This window comes from Dromiciops gliroides, chromosome 1 (assembly GCF_019393635.1).
Source record: "Dromiciops gliroides isolate mDroGli1 chromosome 1, mDroGli1.pri, whole genome shotgun sequence".
Taxonomy (NCBI): Eukaryota; Metazoa; Chordata; class Mammalia; order Microbiotheria; family Microbiotheriidae; genus Dromiciops; species Dromiciops gliroides.
In genome coordinates this window covers 2,980,438-2,994,550 of record NC_057861.1, presented here as the reverse complement: position 1 = coordinate 2,994,550, position 14,113 = coordinate 2,980,438, and the positions used below count along the sequence as shown (strand labels likewise).

Here is a 14,113-nt window from a genome sequence, read left to right as displayed (position 1 = left end):
TGGAATCACAGAATCATGCCTACCCCTACCATCTGGCCTGTGCTTCAAGACCCCCAGTGATGGGGAGCTCACTACCTTCCACTGTGTTACGGCTTCCATGGTTAGCAGCAGGACGAATGTGGCCTCTCCAAAGCCTCCTGACTTTGTCCTGGGGGCCAGACAATCCCCCTTTCATAGGCCAGGCCTTCTGACGCTTGTAAGCATCCCGTTCTCACTGTGGATGCAGGGCCCCCCAGATTTGCAAGGAAGGATGTCGGAGGCACCACGGGACGGATTGCTGGATTGGGGCTCACCTCAGACATAGCTATGACCCTGACCATGTCATTTCCCCTGTGATCCTTGGCTCCCTCACCTGTGAAATGGGGAAATAGCAGCAGGAGATGATGGGTATGAAGCAGGGTGAGCTATGGGTACGTACTCCTGGACAGGGAGGCTCTGAGGCCGAGGGTGGGGACAGGTGGGAGGAGTGGCCAGGACTGGTAAGGGATGGTGACTGAGGGGCACTCTCACAGATGGCCGGGCTTCGGAGCGTGGTCACGGCCTCATGGGACAAATGAAGAACTCAGAGACCATCTCTTCATCCCCCTCCCACCCAAAGGAAAGCCAGGAGCCCCCAGCCCTACCCACTTGTGATCCTTACTGACCTTGGGCACCCAGACCTCAATGGCCTCACCACAGCACGGCCTCGTCGGGCCCTTCTCCCTAAACCTCATGCTCCCGGCATTTCCTTTTCAGAGACGACTCCTCTGGAGGCCACAGCCCCCAGGTTGATGCCAGGAGCCTCAGCTTCCCTGCAGTTAAGAGGCCCAGGCAAGTCGCAAAGGCCTCAGCCTGGGTCCAAACTCCAGCCCAACCACTTCTGAGCTGAGGAACCCTGAGCAAGACACAACCTCTGAACCTCAGTCGTGAGAAATAGAGCTAAGGGTGCCACTCACTCCCTCAGCCCGGGGAAGGGACAGAGGCCCTGCCCCCAATAGCGACATTCTGGGGGCAGCTAGGTGGCGCAGTGGATAGAGCACCAACCCTGGAGTCAGGAGGACCTGAGTTCAAATCTGACCTCAGACACTTAATACTAGCTGTGTGACTCTGGGCAAGTCACTTAACCCAAATTGCCTCACTTAAAAAACAAAAAACAAAAACCAACAGCGACATTCTAGAAGGGCTGGACCTCGGCTCTCCACAGTGCCCAGTGAGGCTGGCTGGTGTTAGGAGGTCCTAATCTACCACCCAGCTCTTACTAGCTCTGTGACCTTGAACAAGCCTCTGGGCCTCAGCTTCTGAACTTGATCAATAAGGTGCCTTCAAGCATGCTGTGAGCTCGGGCAGTGGACTGTGGGCCCCTGCCGCCCTCGTCTTTCCTCCCCCAGGGATCTCAGAGCCAGCTGGCTCTACCTCCCACTGACTTGCCTGGCACTGAGCATCCAAGCCAGGAATCACACCTGAAGGGCGCGACTCTAGAGCCTCCTGCTAACTTTGTGTCCACAGCCCGGGCAGGAAGGAGAACCCACCCCCCATGGGGATCTGGGAGCCGCCCGCCCCCCACCTTGCTTTTATTTTAAGCCACCTGAGGGTGTCCTTGCTCAGAGCGTGTGGGGAGGAGAACGCATGAGGGGCAGCCTCACAGTCCATTCCAACGCAGAAATTAGATTTGTTTATTGCCTAGTATTGCTTGGTCTGTGCAAGGGGGCAGGGGGCAGCTCTGGTGTCCAGACTTAGCCGCTCCCTGGAGGGGGAGGGGCCGCCTGCCGACCCCGGGAGGAAAAATAGTCCATGGTGGGGTGAGATCCGGAAGGACTTCAAGGACCGCCTACCCAGGTCCTTCCATTTACAGGTGAGGGACTGAGGCCCAGAGATGCAGCACGATCCCTCAGGAGGATGGTGGTGGGGGTTCCCTGGGAACAATATTGGGGGGCTGGGGCCAGCAAGAGACAGGCATGGCCCCCAGAGGAGACACAGGAGTAGGGAGGAGGCTCCAAGCTCTTTCTGTACCGCCTCCAAGACCCCCAGCTCCCCATCAGGTGGTGCCGAGACCCGCCTGGGCAGCTATCAGCGTCTCAGCAGGGGATGGACGGCCAGATTCGGCTCCGAGGGAGGGAGAGATCGGGAAGGTGGCGGGTTTGGCAAGAGTCCGAGGGAGCGGCTGTCCACGTCCGGCCAGATGTGCTGCAGCTGCCAGGATGCTCGGCTGGCCTGCTGTTCAGTAGCCTTTGCCCGTCAGCCATGACATGTCTCCAGTCCTGTGAGAGAGAGCCTGAGCTGCCTTGCTTGAAGGATGGATAGCTATAGCCCCCCCCCCACACACGCTTCCAGCCCCGGGGTGCCCCCACCTCCCAAGGAGAGGTGCCCTATCTCTTCTCCAGGGCTGACCCCTCCCCCTTGACAGTCCCACTGGCTGGTGCCTCAGCCCAGGAGCGTGCTGGGGTCTCAGGCATCCTGGGACTCCGCCCTCCCCTTCTCTGAAAAGTGCCCCCCCCAGCTCCTGGCATTGAGATTCCGACCCCATCCCTCAAATGAACCCCCTCTCCCCAACATCCCCACTCAGGCAACCCCCTCAAGCCAACGGGTGGCCCCTTCTCAGCCTTCCATCTTCTCCCTGGGGCTCCTAGTTCTTCACTGACAGAGCTAAGATGTGGGGTGGGGACCCCCAGAGCTAAACAGGGATGGCTTCTACATCTTCTCTGACATGTGGCTTGAAGAGCCCCAAGGATGGGGAGCTCACTATCTGTTTGGGCAGCCCATCCCCCGTATGTTATTGTCCAGAGGCACTGTGGAAAAGCCACTGTCTGAAGTCAAGGGACTTGGGTTCAAATCCAGCCACGGCTTTTGTGACTGTGGGCAAATCATTTCCCTGCCCTGAAGTTCAAGTGACTCATCTGGAAAACGGGGAGTATGGACCTGGCCTTCTAGGTCTTTGGACAACCCTATTGGCTTTCATGGGTCTGATCAACCTCTCTATACAGATGGCCCAAATCTGTCTCTCCAGCCCTGACCTCTCTTGTGAGCTCAGCTGGTGCATCACCCTCATTGGACATTTAGACACCTCCCACTGCATGGCCCATCCACATCTCAAACTCAGCATGGCTAACACAGGGCTCATCACCCCTCCTTGGTGAAGGACGTCCTAGCAGGCCCCCAAGCTCCCCACCCCTCACTCCCATTCACTCCGCATCTCCAGTCAGTTGTCTGATCTTGTCTGAGGGCTGTCTCCATGCCCTTCTCCCCACTCACACAGCCACTCCCTAATTCACACCCTCATTACCTCATCATCTCTCACCTGGACTGTAGCAATTACCTCCCAATCAGACCCACTCCCCATTTCTCAACTCTGCTCCCCAAGTGATTTTCCTGAAGCATAAGTCTGGCACATCACTCCCCTGCTCAAAGATGTCTGGTAGCTCCCTATTACCCCAGGACCAAATCTACCCTCTGTTTAGCTTTTTTTTTTTTTTTTTTTTTTTTTTAGTGAGGCGATTGGGATTAAGCGACTTGCCCAGGGTCACACAGCTAGTAAGTGTTAAGTGTCTGAGGCTGGATTTGAACTCAGGTCCTCCTGACTCCAGGGCTAGTGCTCTATCCACTGCGCCACCTAGCTGCCCCTGTTTAGCTTTCTTTAAAGCCTTCATAGGCTGGTCTCAGCCTCTCTTTCCAGCCTTCCTGCTCTCTACTGTCCAACCAAACTGGCCTTCTTGCTGTTCCTCACACAAGACTCTCCATCTCTTCCCTCCAGACCTTGAGCTGGAAGGGACCTTGGAGGTCAAATAGTACAAACCTTTTCTTTTTAAAGAGAAGGAAAATGAGTTCGAGAGGGGAAATAACTTGTCCAAGATCTCACAGCTGGTGCCAGGGCCGGCATTGACCCCAGGCCCTCTGACTGCAAACTGTGCCCATTTCCACTGATCTAAGGTTCCATCAGTGTGGGTAATCCCCACCCCACCTCCCCACCCCCAGTAATGCAAGGCTGGGGGCAGGGCGGACAACTCTGAGAGCTGTTATGCCTGACCCACTGGTCCCTGACAGGTGACAGGCTCCCCTGCGTTTGTCCAGGCTGGCTCCCAGAACTGACTCATCCAGCCCTTCGCTGGGACACCTGGGAAATCTTCTGAGCTTGGGAGGAGCCACCTAAACTTAGGAACCCCTCCCTCAGGGCACCATGGGAGGGCAGCAGGCCAATGGGAGCTGACACCGTGCTCAGGGGGTCAGGAAGGTGCCCAGAAAGGAAACGTACTTGCCAAGACGAACAAAGAGCCTTCAGGTGTGAAAGCAGAGGAGAGAGACAGGGGAAGGAAGAAGAGTCGTTATTAGGAGGCCCTAAGTCTCTCTCTGTGTGGGGGGGGCCCCTTGTCCTCCTTCCCCATTCCTGGAATCCGGACCTTCCCAAGGGCCTCTGGGCCCGCCTCCACAGCCTGGGATCAGAGGTGGGAGAGAGGACAGGACAGGCCAGGCCCGCCTTGGGTGGAGGTGGCGGCCGCTCTGTTGGATTCCCAGGCCCCCTCCCCAGAGGGGTCTCCAGCCATGCCCCGGGGCCATGGTTGAGGGCGCTGAGCCTCCCATCCCATAGAGCGTAGATGCTCCCGGGTTGTCCAAGTGTGTTCTATCCTTGTCCACAGGTTGCTCTGTATTACAGGAATCTGATTGTGCTTTGTTCCCCTCCACCACCACCCCCCACAAGAGGGCAGGGACCATGCCTTATCTGAAATCTGCCCATGCATGCACACACACATACATGTACACACGTGCACACATGCATGCACACGCGCGCACACACACAGAGCTCTGAGCACGTCGAGCTGTTGTGGCCTCCCGAGTCTTCCCAGGTTTTGATCTCAGCCCTTGGCCCTTTGCTCTCTGGAAGGCTTGGGGCCAGACCTGCCTATTTCTCTGCCCTCTCCCACATCCTGATCATTTAGACCAACACCGCACAAGATAGCCGGGTCCTGGCACCGATGCCTGGTGGAGCCCACCATCAGCTCACCACATGCCAGTCACCCTGTCCCTGCCTTTCTGATTCACAGTCGGTCTGCGGCTGTGTCTACACAGATTTCCCACCCACCCCCAACCTCACACTGCCTTGAGTCTTTCCTTAAGGGGGCAACAAGGGCTAGGGAAGATGCCCTTGCTCTTGTAGAAAGGTGGCCAGCAAGGGGACTCCGAGGCCATCATAACGCTGGCCCCTGCCCCAATCTCTTCCCCACTGGCTGACCATGCTAACAGGCTTTTCTTCAACATCACAAGAGGCCTATTCCCTCTGCCATGGAGGGTGGAGCATGCTCTCTTCATTGACTCAGATCAGAACTCCAAGAAACCTTGGTAGGTGGTCTTCCAGAGACACTGGAGCTGAATACGTGCCCTCCGGGGTAGGCAGCCCCCTTGGGATGAGCCCTCTGTCCAGAGCAATCAGACAACAGACCCAGAGTCCACCGTGGTCCCGGACTCACTCTTGCCTTCTGAGTCTGCCCAGCTCAGGGCAGCAGGCCCCTGTTCCCGAGTCCTCTGCTGTTCTATTTGCTGGCCAAGCTGGTGGCCACCCTGGGCCCTTGGATGGGGGTGGGGGGTGGGGAGAGATGTCTCTACTCACTCCACATCCCGCTTGCGGATGGCTCTCCCCGAGGCCAAGACTTCGGCCACTTTGGAGACAATCGGGTCGTAGTTCATGCTGGCTACTGCGATCACCTCATCATTCCTGTGAGGAAGAGCTGGGTCACGGTCTGGGTGGGGGCCTTCCCAGAGTCGCCCCCCACCAAGGCTGGCAAGGGTTATAGGGAGTGGGGGAGGCCTTCCCAGAGCCAGTCCCCACCCCCCTCCCCCATGGCTGGCAAGGGCTGGAGTGGAAGCCACCAGGGATTCACTCACTTGGTATAAAAGGCCACAAACTTCAGCTCGTCCAGGTCTCCCTGGATGATGACATCATCAAACCCTTCCCCATACCCTGGGAACAGTCAGAGGGGACAGAAAGGTGGCCAGTGAGTGATAGAAGCAGACCCCAGGCACCACCTCCCTTTCCCCCCCAGATCCATCCATGAGCCCCCTTTCTCCTAGCACTCCTAGGCTGCCACGGAAGCAGTGATGCCCCCTCATCTCCCCTCAGCTGAGATGGGCCTGGTGGTGCCTGAAGGGCTATCCTGGGGAAAGTGGGCTAGCCTTGTTCTCCATGTCTCCAGAGGGCACAATGAGGAGCAGTAGTGGGAGGGGGACGTTCAGAGAGGTAGGCTTGGGTCCGGAGTCAGGACACATTTCCCAATGACACAAGACTAGGGAAATGGAGAGGGCTGCCCAGAAAGGTCACCAGTCAACTAAGCAACCAGCCAGCATCCCAATGGATGGAGCATTGGCCTTGGTATCAAGAAGACCCAAGTTCAGGGCAGCGAAGTGGCTCAGTGGATAGAGCACCAGCCCTGGATTCAGGAGGACCTGAGTTCAAATTTGGCCTCAAACACTTGACACTTACTAGCTGTGTGACCCTGGGCGAGTCACTTAACCCTCATTGCCCTGTAAAAAATATTTTTTAAAGAAGACCCAAGTTCAAATCCCACCACAGACACTTACTAGCTCTGTGACCTTGGTAAGTCATCTAACCTCTCTGGGCCTCCACACACTGAGGGGGATGGTCTTGATGTCTTCCAAGGTCCCTTCCAATTCTAGAGCTCTGACCCCATGACCCTAACTGAAACAATCCCTTATCTGAAGGAATTTACAGCCCAGTGGAATGTGGATCAAAGTTTAAGAGTTTGAAGGGACCTCAGAAGTCGCCTGGTGCAACACGCCCCCCTCCTGTTACAGAGGAAACTGAGGCTCATGAAGGGACTTCAGCACCCCAAGTCACCGGGAGGAGCTAAGATAGGGATGCAGGCCCACCAGCTCCAGGTCCCCCGTTCTCTCCGTCACGCCCTGAGACCTGCCATCACAGGGCGGAATTCGCAGTTTGGGGGAGGCAGCTGTTCTTAAGCTGGAGCCCATGGATGGATATTTTGAAGTGATAACCATGTTTCAATACAACGGCATCCTTAGTAATCCTATAGATTTTGTTGTAGGCATTTAAACGTGGGATTCTGAGAAGGGAGCCCGTGTATGCACAAGCGAGGCGAGTCTGCTCTGAGGAAGAACTTGCTACCACTTGGAGCTGCCCAGGAGGGGGTCAGCTGCTTGGGCAGAAGCAGGCACCATCTCAGAAATTCTGGTGCCCGGAGATTCTGCAGACAAGGCTCGCTACAGTGGCCAGCTCAAGGGTCATCTCCCTGTGGGCAAGCCCCGCTGCCGTCTCCTCCCTCAACCTCAGCTGCTCTCCCTGCACGGTTCACCCTCCCTCCCTTCTCTCCCTGGAGCCTCCTTTGCCCAGAGCTACCACCAGCCCGGTCCATTACCTGTGTAGCGGATACTTTTCCCAAACATGGCCGTCCAGAGGCAGGGCACGGTGCTGATCTCGGCTTCCTGGGCCAGCATGTTCTGAGCCGCTACACGCCCTGATGGGGGAGGAGGCCCGTGAGGACCAGGGTGTCAGCCTGGCAGGTGGCCCCCACTCACCTGGACCAGACTGTGCCCCACTGAGGGGACCAGAGCAGCCCCAGGTGAAGGCCACACCCCGTGGGCCCTACCCACATTGGGTCACTGTGTGGTGTGTGAGCATGAGCAGAGAGGAGCTGTGTGGAAAGTGACCAGATGCGGAGGCTTAGAAGGGGCCTCAGTAGCCCCTTAGTCCAAGCTGTATCCAGCCAAGGAGGCCTGGCAAGTGGTCAGCCAGCCTTTGCTGGAAGACCTCCAGTGACGTGGAGCTCACTACCTTGCGTACAGCCTGCTTGATGGTGTGTGTGACTGTAAGCCCCCCCACACACACACACACATGCAGGCGTGCACACACACGTTCCTGGAGGGTGGATGCCCCTGGCCAGCACATCTCTCCCCTCACATCACTCTCCCCCGGGTCAGTCCCACAGTGAGGCTCATGATAGATAAGAGAAGAGGCAGCGGGTGACTCTGGGGGCTAGGGGCACCCATGTGCACTGATGTCTGACTATGCGCTCAGTAACTGTGAGTAGGTGAACATGTGCACAGTGAAGAGCTAATGACCTGGGCCCCCGTTTTAAGAAAGACAAGAAACAGGAGAGTGGCCAGGCTGGGGCTGGATCTTGGCCCTGTCTTGCGGGGGGTGGGGGGGGGGAGCATCTTCAAGTATGTAAAGGCTCACTAGCCATCACATGGAAGGGGCATTGACTCTAGAGGGCAGAACCAGGAGCAAGTGTTGTTGGGGGCAGGTGTTTTCAGTTGTGCCCACACTTTGTGACCCCTTCTGGGGATTCTCTTGGCAGAGATCCTAGAGTGGTTTGCCATTTTCTTCTCCAGCCCGTTTGATAGATGAGGAAACTGAGGCAAGCAGGGTGAAGTGACTTGCCCACGGTCACACAGCTAGGGAGTGTTTGAGGCTGGATTTGAACTCGGGAAGATGATGAGTCTTCCTGACTCCAGACCAGGGGCTCTGTGCACCATGGCGCCACCTAGCTGTCCTGAGGCGCAACAGTGGGAAGACAGAAGAGAAATGGGGGCCTGGCTTCAGGAAGACCTGAATAATGAGAGCCACCCCGCAGGACAATGGGTGGCACTGAGTGGCTTCAAGCAGACACCCTATGACCACCAGATTCCCTTGCAGGCACAGGGTGGGCCGGGTGCCCCAACGGTCTCTCCAGCGCTGAGATTCTGGAATTCTGGGAGCATCCAAGAGAGAAGGGAGGGATAAGCAGGTGGGCCAAAGCCTGGGGGACTTTGCCCGAAGGTGAGGAAGAGGGAAGGGGGCCAGACAGAGGGAGACAAGAAGAACGCCCAGGGCTCTCCCTGCCCCTTAGGACTTGCACAATCCCCTCCATGGGCGGTCTCTTTGGAAACCTAACCTTTCCCAAAGCTCAGAATGGGCGCGTTCCCCCACCCCATTCAAGCGGCTCCCAGGACCAAACACAAATCCTCTGCCAGCTCCCCAAGCCCTCCATGCCCCATTCTTCATGCCCTTTCTACCTCCCTTTGTACCCGTACTGCAGAGACACTGGCCTCCCTCAAGCAAGATGCTCCGTCTCCCAACTCTGGCCTTTCTCTCTGCCTCGGGCTTCCTTCAGGTCCCAGCTAAAACCCTGCCTTCTGTGGGGAGCCCTTCCCGACTCCCCTTCATTCTCTCCCTCTGTTGACTACCTCAAATTTAACCAGTCACATCCTACTCATCCATGTTTGTTTACATCACACTATGAGTGCTCGAGACCAGGGGCTGCCCCTGCCTTTCTTTCTGTTCCTGGTGCCTGGCATGAAGCCTGGCACAAACGGGGTCCTTCAAATATGCTTCTCCAACTATGGGCCGGGGTTCTCCGCTAGCTGCCCCCTCCTGGGTCTTCGGCAGATGGCCCTGAGCTCTCCAAGTTGATCCCGGGCCTCGGATGCTCCTCCCACACTGGAAAGTCTTCCCATTCACACAGATGGACTCTGCCTGTCATCGAAGCCAAGCTGGGATAAAGCCTTGTGGCTCAGTGCCAGAAGACTGGCCACAGGACACAGAGATTCTGGCCATAGAAACTCATGAAACCATATGCTAAGACATGGAGGGAGGGGTCTGCTCTGATGCATGGCGAGGCCCTTCCATCGTGGGCAAGATCCTGGCATCTCTGTCCGTGAACGATTGGTTCTTAGCGAAGATTCAAAGGCTTGGGGGTGTGTAGGGGGCGTTCTCCCTACTTCACGGGGCCTCAGGAGGGGAAAAAGGAAGGTAGAAAGTGGACAGATCGCGTGCACCTTTCCCTGAAATGTCTATTTGTTCTTGTTCAAAGTGTTAAACCCTCCTCAGATTTCTGATCAATGACTTAGATGAAAAGGTATATCCCATTCATCTATCCATTCATTAATTTGTCCATCCGTCTCTTCGTCCAGCTGGCTATCCTATCCACCAATCTACCCGTCTACCATCATCCCATTCATCAATGCATCCATCTGTTTGTTCTCTCCACTGATCCATCTATCCAGCAACAGCACGTACATTACTTCATTCACCTCTTTATTATTGTCTGTCCATCAATCCACGATTCCCTGGACTCCATCTGGACTTGCTCCCCCAAGTATCTCCTTCCTTCCTTCCTCTACTCTACTCTTTTCAACTCTCCCTCATGTGTTGTCTTCCCCCTTTAGAATATAAGCTCTTTGAGGGCAGGGATAGTCTTTGTTTTTGCTTGTATTTGTATTCTCGGTGCTTAGCACAGTGCCTGGTACACAGTAATCACTCAATAAATGTTGTATCTATCTCTCCACTCACTCTTGTCATCCATCCATGCACCTGCCTCTCTGCTTATCCACCCTCACTCATCATCTATCAATCGATCACTGCAGCTATCCCTTCATCTGCCTCACTCGGGCTAGCTCCGTACCTTGAGGGCTACTCTCCAGCCTCCACCTCTCTCCAGAACTGAAGGTCCCACCCCTGTGACTGAGAGCGCACATCACCTTGCCTCAGGCCACGTCCCCCACTTGTGTGCTCTCTCTCCCTCCTCTGTAACTCCTTCCAAGCCTGACTCTGGGAAGTCATCCATTCAACCACCATCTCCTCTGAAGGCCGGCCAACCAGTCAGCCTCTTCTCTCAATCAGCCTCCGCTGTCCACAGTGCTCCTCCCTGGCCACCGCGGGAACCGTCTTCTCCTAACAGAATGGACACTCCTGGGGGGCAGGCTTCGGTCTGTACGCTCAGCACTTAGCCCAGAGCCTGGTGCACTGTAATCAATCACTTAATAAATAACTGCTCTTTCCTTCATTAGAGACCACAAAGTTTCGTGGAAAGCGCACTAGGTTTGGAGTCCAAAGAACTGTATTCGTGGGGGCAGCTAGGGGGCGCAGTGGATAAAGCACCAGCCCTGGATTCAGGAGGACCTGAGTTCAAATTTGACCTCAGACACTTGACACTTACTAGCTGTGTGACCCTGGGCAAGTCACTTAACTCCCATTGCCCCACAAAAAAAAAAAAAAAGAAAAGAAAAAGAAATGTATTCGCGTCTCAGCTCCGCCACTTCCTGACTGTGTGACCCTGGGCATCTGTCAGAGTCGCAGTTTCCTTCTCTACAAAATGGGTATCACAATGCATGGTCTACTCCACAAAGCTGATGTGAGGAAAGCACTTTGTAAACTCAGACAGCAGAGAAATGGATATCACTGTTATTCAATCAACAAACGTGTCCCGATGCTTACTTGGTGAGAGACCCTGTGCGAGTCAAAGGAGACATGCTTCTGCCTCCTCAGGGCCGAGCCCAAGAGCCGCGGGCCCTCCCCCTCCCCACGCCCCAGCCCGAGGCCTGCTAGGAAGGCTCCCGTGGGGCCCCGCGCACCGTGGATGTGGGCCATCTGCCAGTGTGGGATGTTCACTTTCTTGTTGCTCCTCAAAGCCAGCGGGAATGTGACGGCATCGCCAGCCGCGAAGACGCCAGGGATGTTTGTCTGCATCATCTGGGGAAGCAGATGGCGACCAGGGCAGGAGAGAAGAGATACAGACACATTGATCTGGAAGAGATCATGCTCCAAGAGCCCATCCCAGAACCCAGAACTCCTAGCCCAGAACAGGTCTGCCCTGCCCTACCCTGCCCTGCCCTGCCCAGCCCAGAACTCCCAGCTCAGAACATGTCTGGCCAGCCCTGCCTAGCCCCAAACTCCCAGCCCAGAACCTAGAACTCCCAGCTCAGAACATGTCTGCTGGCCAAAACTCCCAGCCCAGAACCTAGAACTCCCAGCCCAGAGTCCAGAACTCTCAACCTAGAACTCACAGCCCAGAACTCACAGCCTAGACCAGTGCAGTAACCACCCCAGGCCAGGGTCCTGATCGCTCAGCTCTGACCATCTCGACTCACCTCCTTAGGGGCCCCTTAGGGGGACAGTGTCTCTGAGCTGCCTGAAAAGACCCTCTCACTTTGGAGTCTCCCCACCTTGACCCCAGCAGGGGGGACCCAACCTGACCTTGTTAACAGGAATGAAGCCCCGGGCATCCATGTTGATCCCGCTCTGTTTAAGGAAGCCTGTGGCTGGCACGGCACCTGATGGGACAGAGGTGGGCGTGAGGCAGTCTCTCCTGCCCCTGGTCCAGGTTATCCTGAGAGAAGCCCAGGAGCCAGCAAGAAGGAGGAAGGATGGGCTAAGGGAGGACAGGGAGGGGACCCTGGGAGTGTGGCTTTTGGAACCTGGACCCTTGGGAGTCCTCTCCTGGTCTTTGGAGCCAAACCCAAACTTAAGTCATCATTTCACCCAAACCCTACTGGAGACCCAACCCAACATTCCATCCTGAACCCTATGCCAACTGTAACAACTGTACAGGTTGTACAACCTGTATGCCAAGCTCAGTCCTAAGCCTCAGCCCAGATCACACTCCAATAACATCCCTGACCCTAACCCTGATTTGAGGCCCAAAGGCACCCCTAGATCTAGCCTTGAGCCACTTCTCCTAGCTGACCCAAACCTTGGCCATCAAGTCTAGCCTGGAGCCTTGAATGCCAATGCCACTCCTACCTCCTCCTGGCCCCTCCCTATAACCCTTACTTCAACTGGCCCTGGCACCAGGCTCAGTCCCAACCCTGCCTGGCAGGAAAGCAGGGGGAGAAGACCCCAAGGAGGTGCCCACTCACCAATGCCCACCACACAGACGTCAGCCCGGACAACTTTTCCACTCTTCAGTATCACCTCCTTCAGCTGCAGAGAGGGGAGAAGAAAGCAGGAGGTGAGGAGCTGGGACTGACGAGGGAGGGGAGGGGGATTGGGAGAGAGGCAGGGGAGACACGAAGGCTTTAGCATCCCTCATAAACCCTCCAACCCTGAGGCTTTTATCCACATAACAAATTAGTGAAATGGGATGCTTTATGTAAGAGAGAGCAAATCCAGGACCAGCTTGGGGAGTGGTGAAGTCCCAAGGCGAGGAAACACTTGAATGAAGTTCTACCTGCTGTGTGACCTCAGAAAACCCCTCGCCCTCTCTGAGTCAGCACCTTCTCCCTAGAACAATAGTCCTCTACCCACTCCCCAGGCACCTGGGGATGTGGGAAGAGGGGGAGAAATATGGCATGGTCACCACTATTGTGACTTGCTAAGAAATGAACAAGGCTGGTGGTGGGAAGACAAGGGATGACCAATCTCCACTGATGTGATTTCTCAAAACTACTCTTGCCAAACTTGGTGGCCTTTGCTTCCATGGGGGGAAGCCCTCCTTGGTCGCCACCATCCTAAGTCTTGGCAACTCCCAGTCCTACAACACCTTCAGATGCCACAGCAGCACTGGGAAGAAGGGAGTGTGCAGAGATTAACCCCATTGTACATGAGAGGAAACTGAGGCTCAGTGGAAACATAGCTAGAAAGTACCCTGGCCTGGGCTTTAAGCCAGGTCCTTTGACCCTGAACTAGCATTCTTTCCACTATCCCATTTCAATTCCACAAGCATATATTAAGCCTAGTATGAACCCTCTATGTGAGAGACAGCATGGCAAAGTGGATAGAGAACCTACCTTGGAAACAGGAAGTCTAGGGTTCAAATCCCACATTCTGACTGAGTGACCCTGGGCCAGACTCTTAACTGCTGTGTGCTCTAAACCAGTCCTCAAGAGAATCTTAGAGAAGTTGCAGAGGGAGCTTGCTCACCCTAGAGTTCTCTATACTAGTGAAATCATGAGTCCAGTCCCTACCCCTCCTAAGAACCAGGTATTGTGTTAGTGACAGGCTAGCCAGGACACAAGGACAAAAGAGGAACAATGCCCACCCTCAAGCAGTTTACATTCTACTAATGATAACCCCTCAAATTATATGACATTCTACAGTTGATAAACGCTTTGTCATTCACAAAGCACTTTATCCTTGAAAAGCACGTTACAGTTTACAAAGAACTTAGGATTGTAGGATGGCAGATGTATTGCCTAAAGAGACCTGAAAGGTCATCAAGCCCAAATTCCTCATTTACAGAAGAGGAAACTGAGGCTTAGAGGTGAAAGGACTGTAGTGAGAATGTTGTTCGCCTTGACAGAACTGACTCCATTTGGCAATAGGCCACTATTTTGTAATAAAGTATCTTGATGTTTGTTTTTCATACCTTGCTTTTCATTTGTTTGTTTGTTTTTTTGTGGGGCAATGAGGGTT

The 14,113-nt window shown here is 55.1% G+C and overlaps 1 protein-coding gene across 3 annotated transcripts in view; it reads right to left on the bottom strand.

Annotated features, from left to right (window-relative positions):
• Positions 1-1,632: 1,632 nt before the first annotated feature.
• The window catches only part of AIFM3 (apoptosis inducing factor mitochondria associated 3), a 46,010-nt gene continuing 33,529 nt past the window's right edge, over positions 1,633-14,113 (bottom strand). For 2 of the 3 annotated variants that reach the window (XM_043968308.1, XM_043968325.1), the window contains 8 exons: positions 12,619-12,682; positions 11,957-12,033; positions 11,335-11,452; positions 7,359-7,457; positions 5,851-5,926; positions 5,576-5,680; positions 4,226-4,246; positions 1,633-2,237 (listed from right to left, as the gene is read on the bottom strand). In XM_043968308.1, coding sequence (XP_043824243.1) covers positions 2,198-2,237; positions 4,226-4,246; positions 5,576-5,680; positions 5,851-5,926; positions 7,359-7,457; positions 11,335-11,452; positions 11,957-12,033; positions 12,619-12,682 — 600 coding nt within the window. In that variant the 3' untranslated portion in view covers positions 1,633-2,197. The remainder of the gene's footprint in view (positions 2,238-4,225; positions 4,247-5,575; positions 5,681-5,850; positions 5,927-7,358; positions 7,458-11,334; positions 11,453-11,956; positions 12,034-12,618; positions 12,683-14,113) is intronic. The other variant, XM_043968317.1, reaches the window with a different exon arrangement.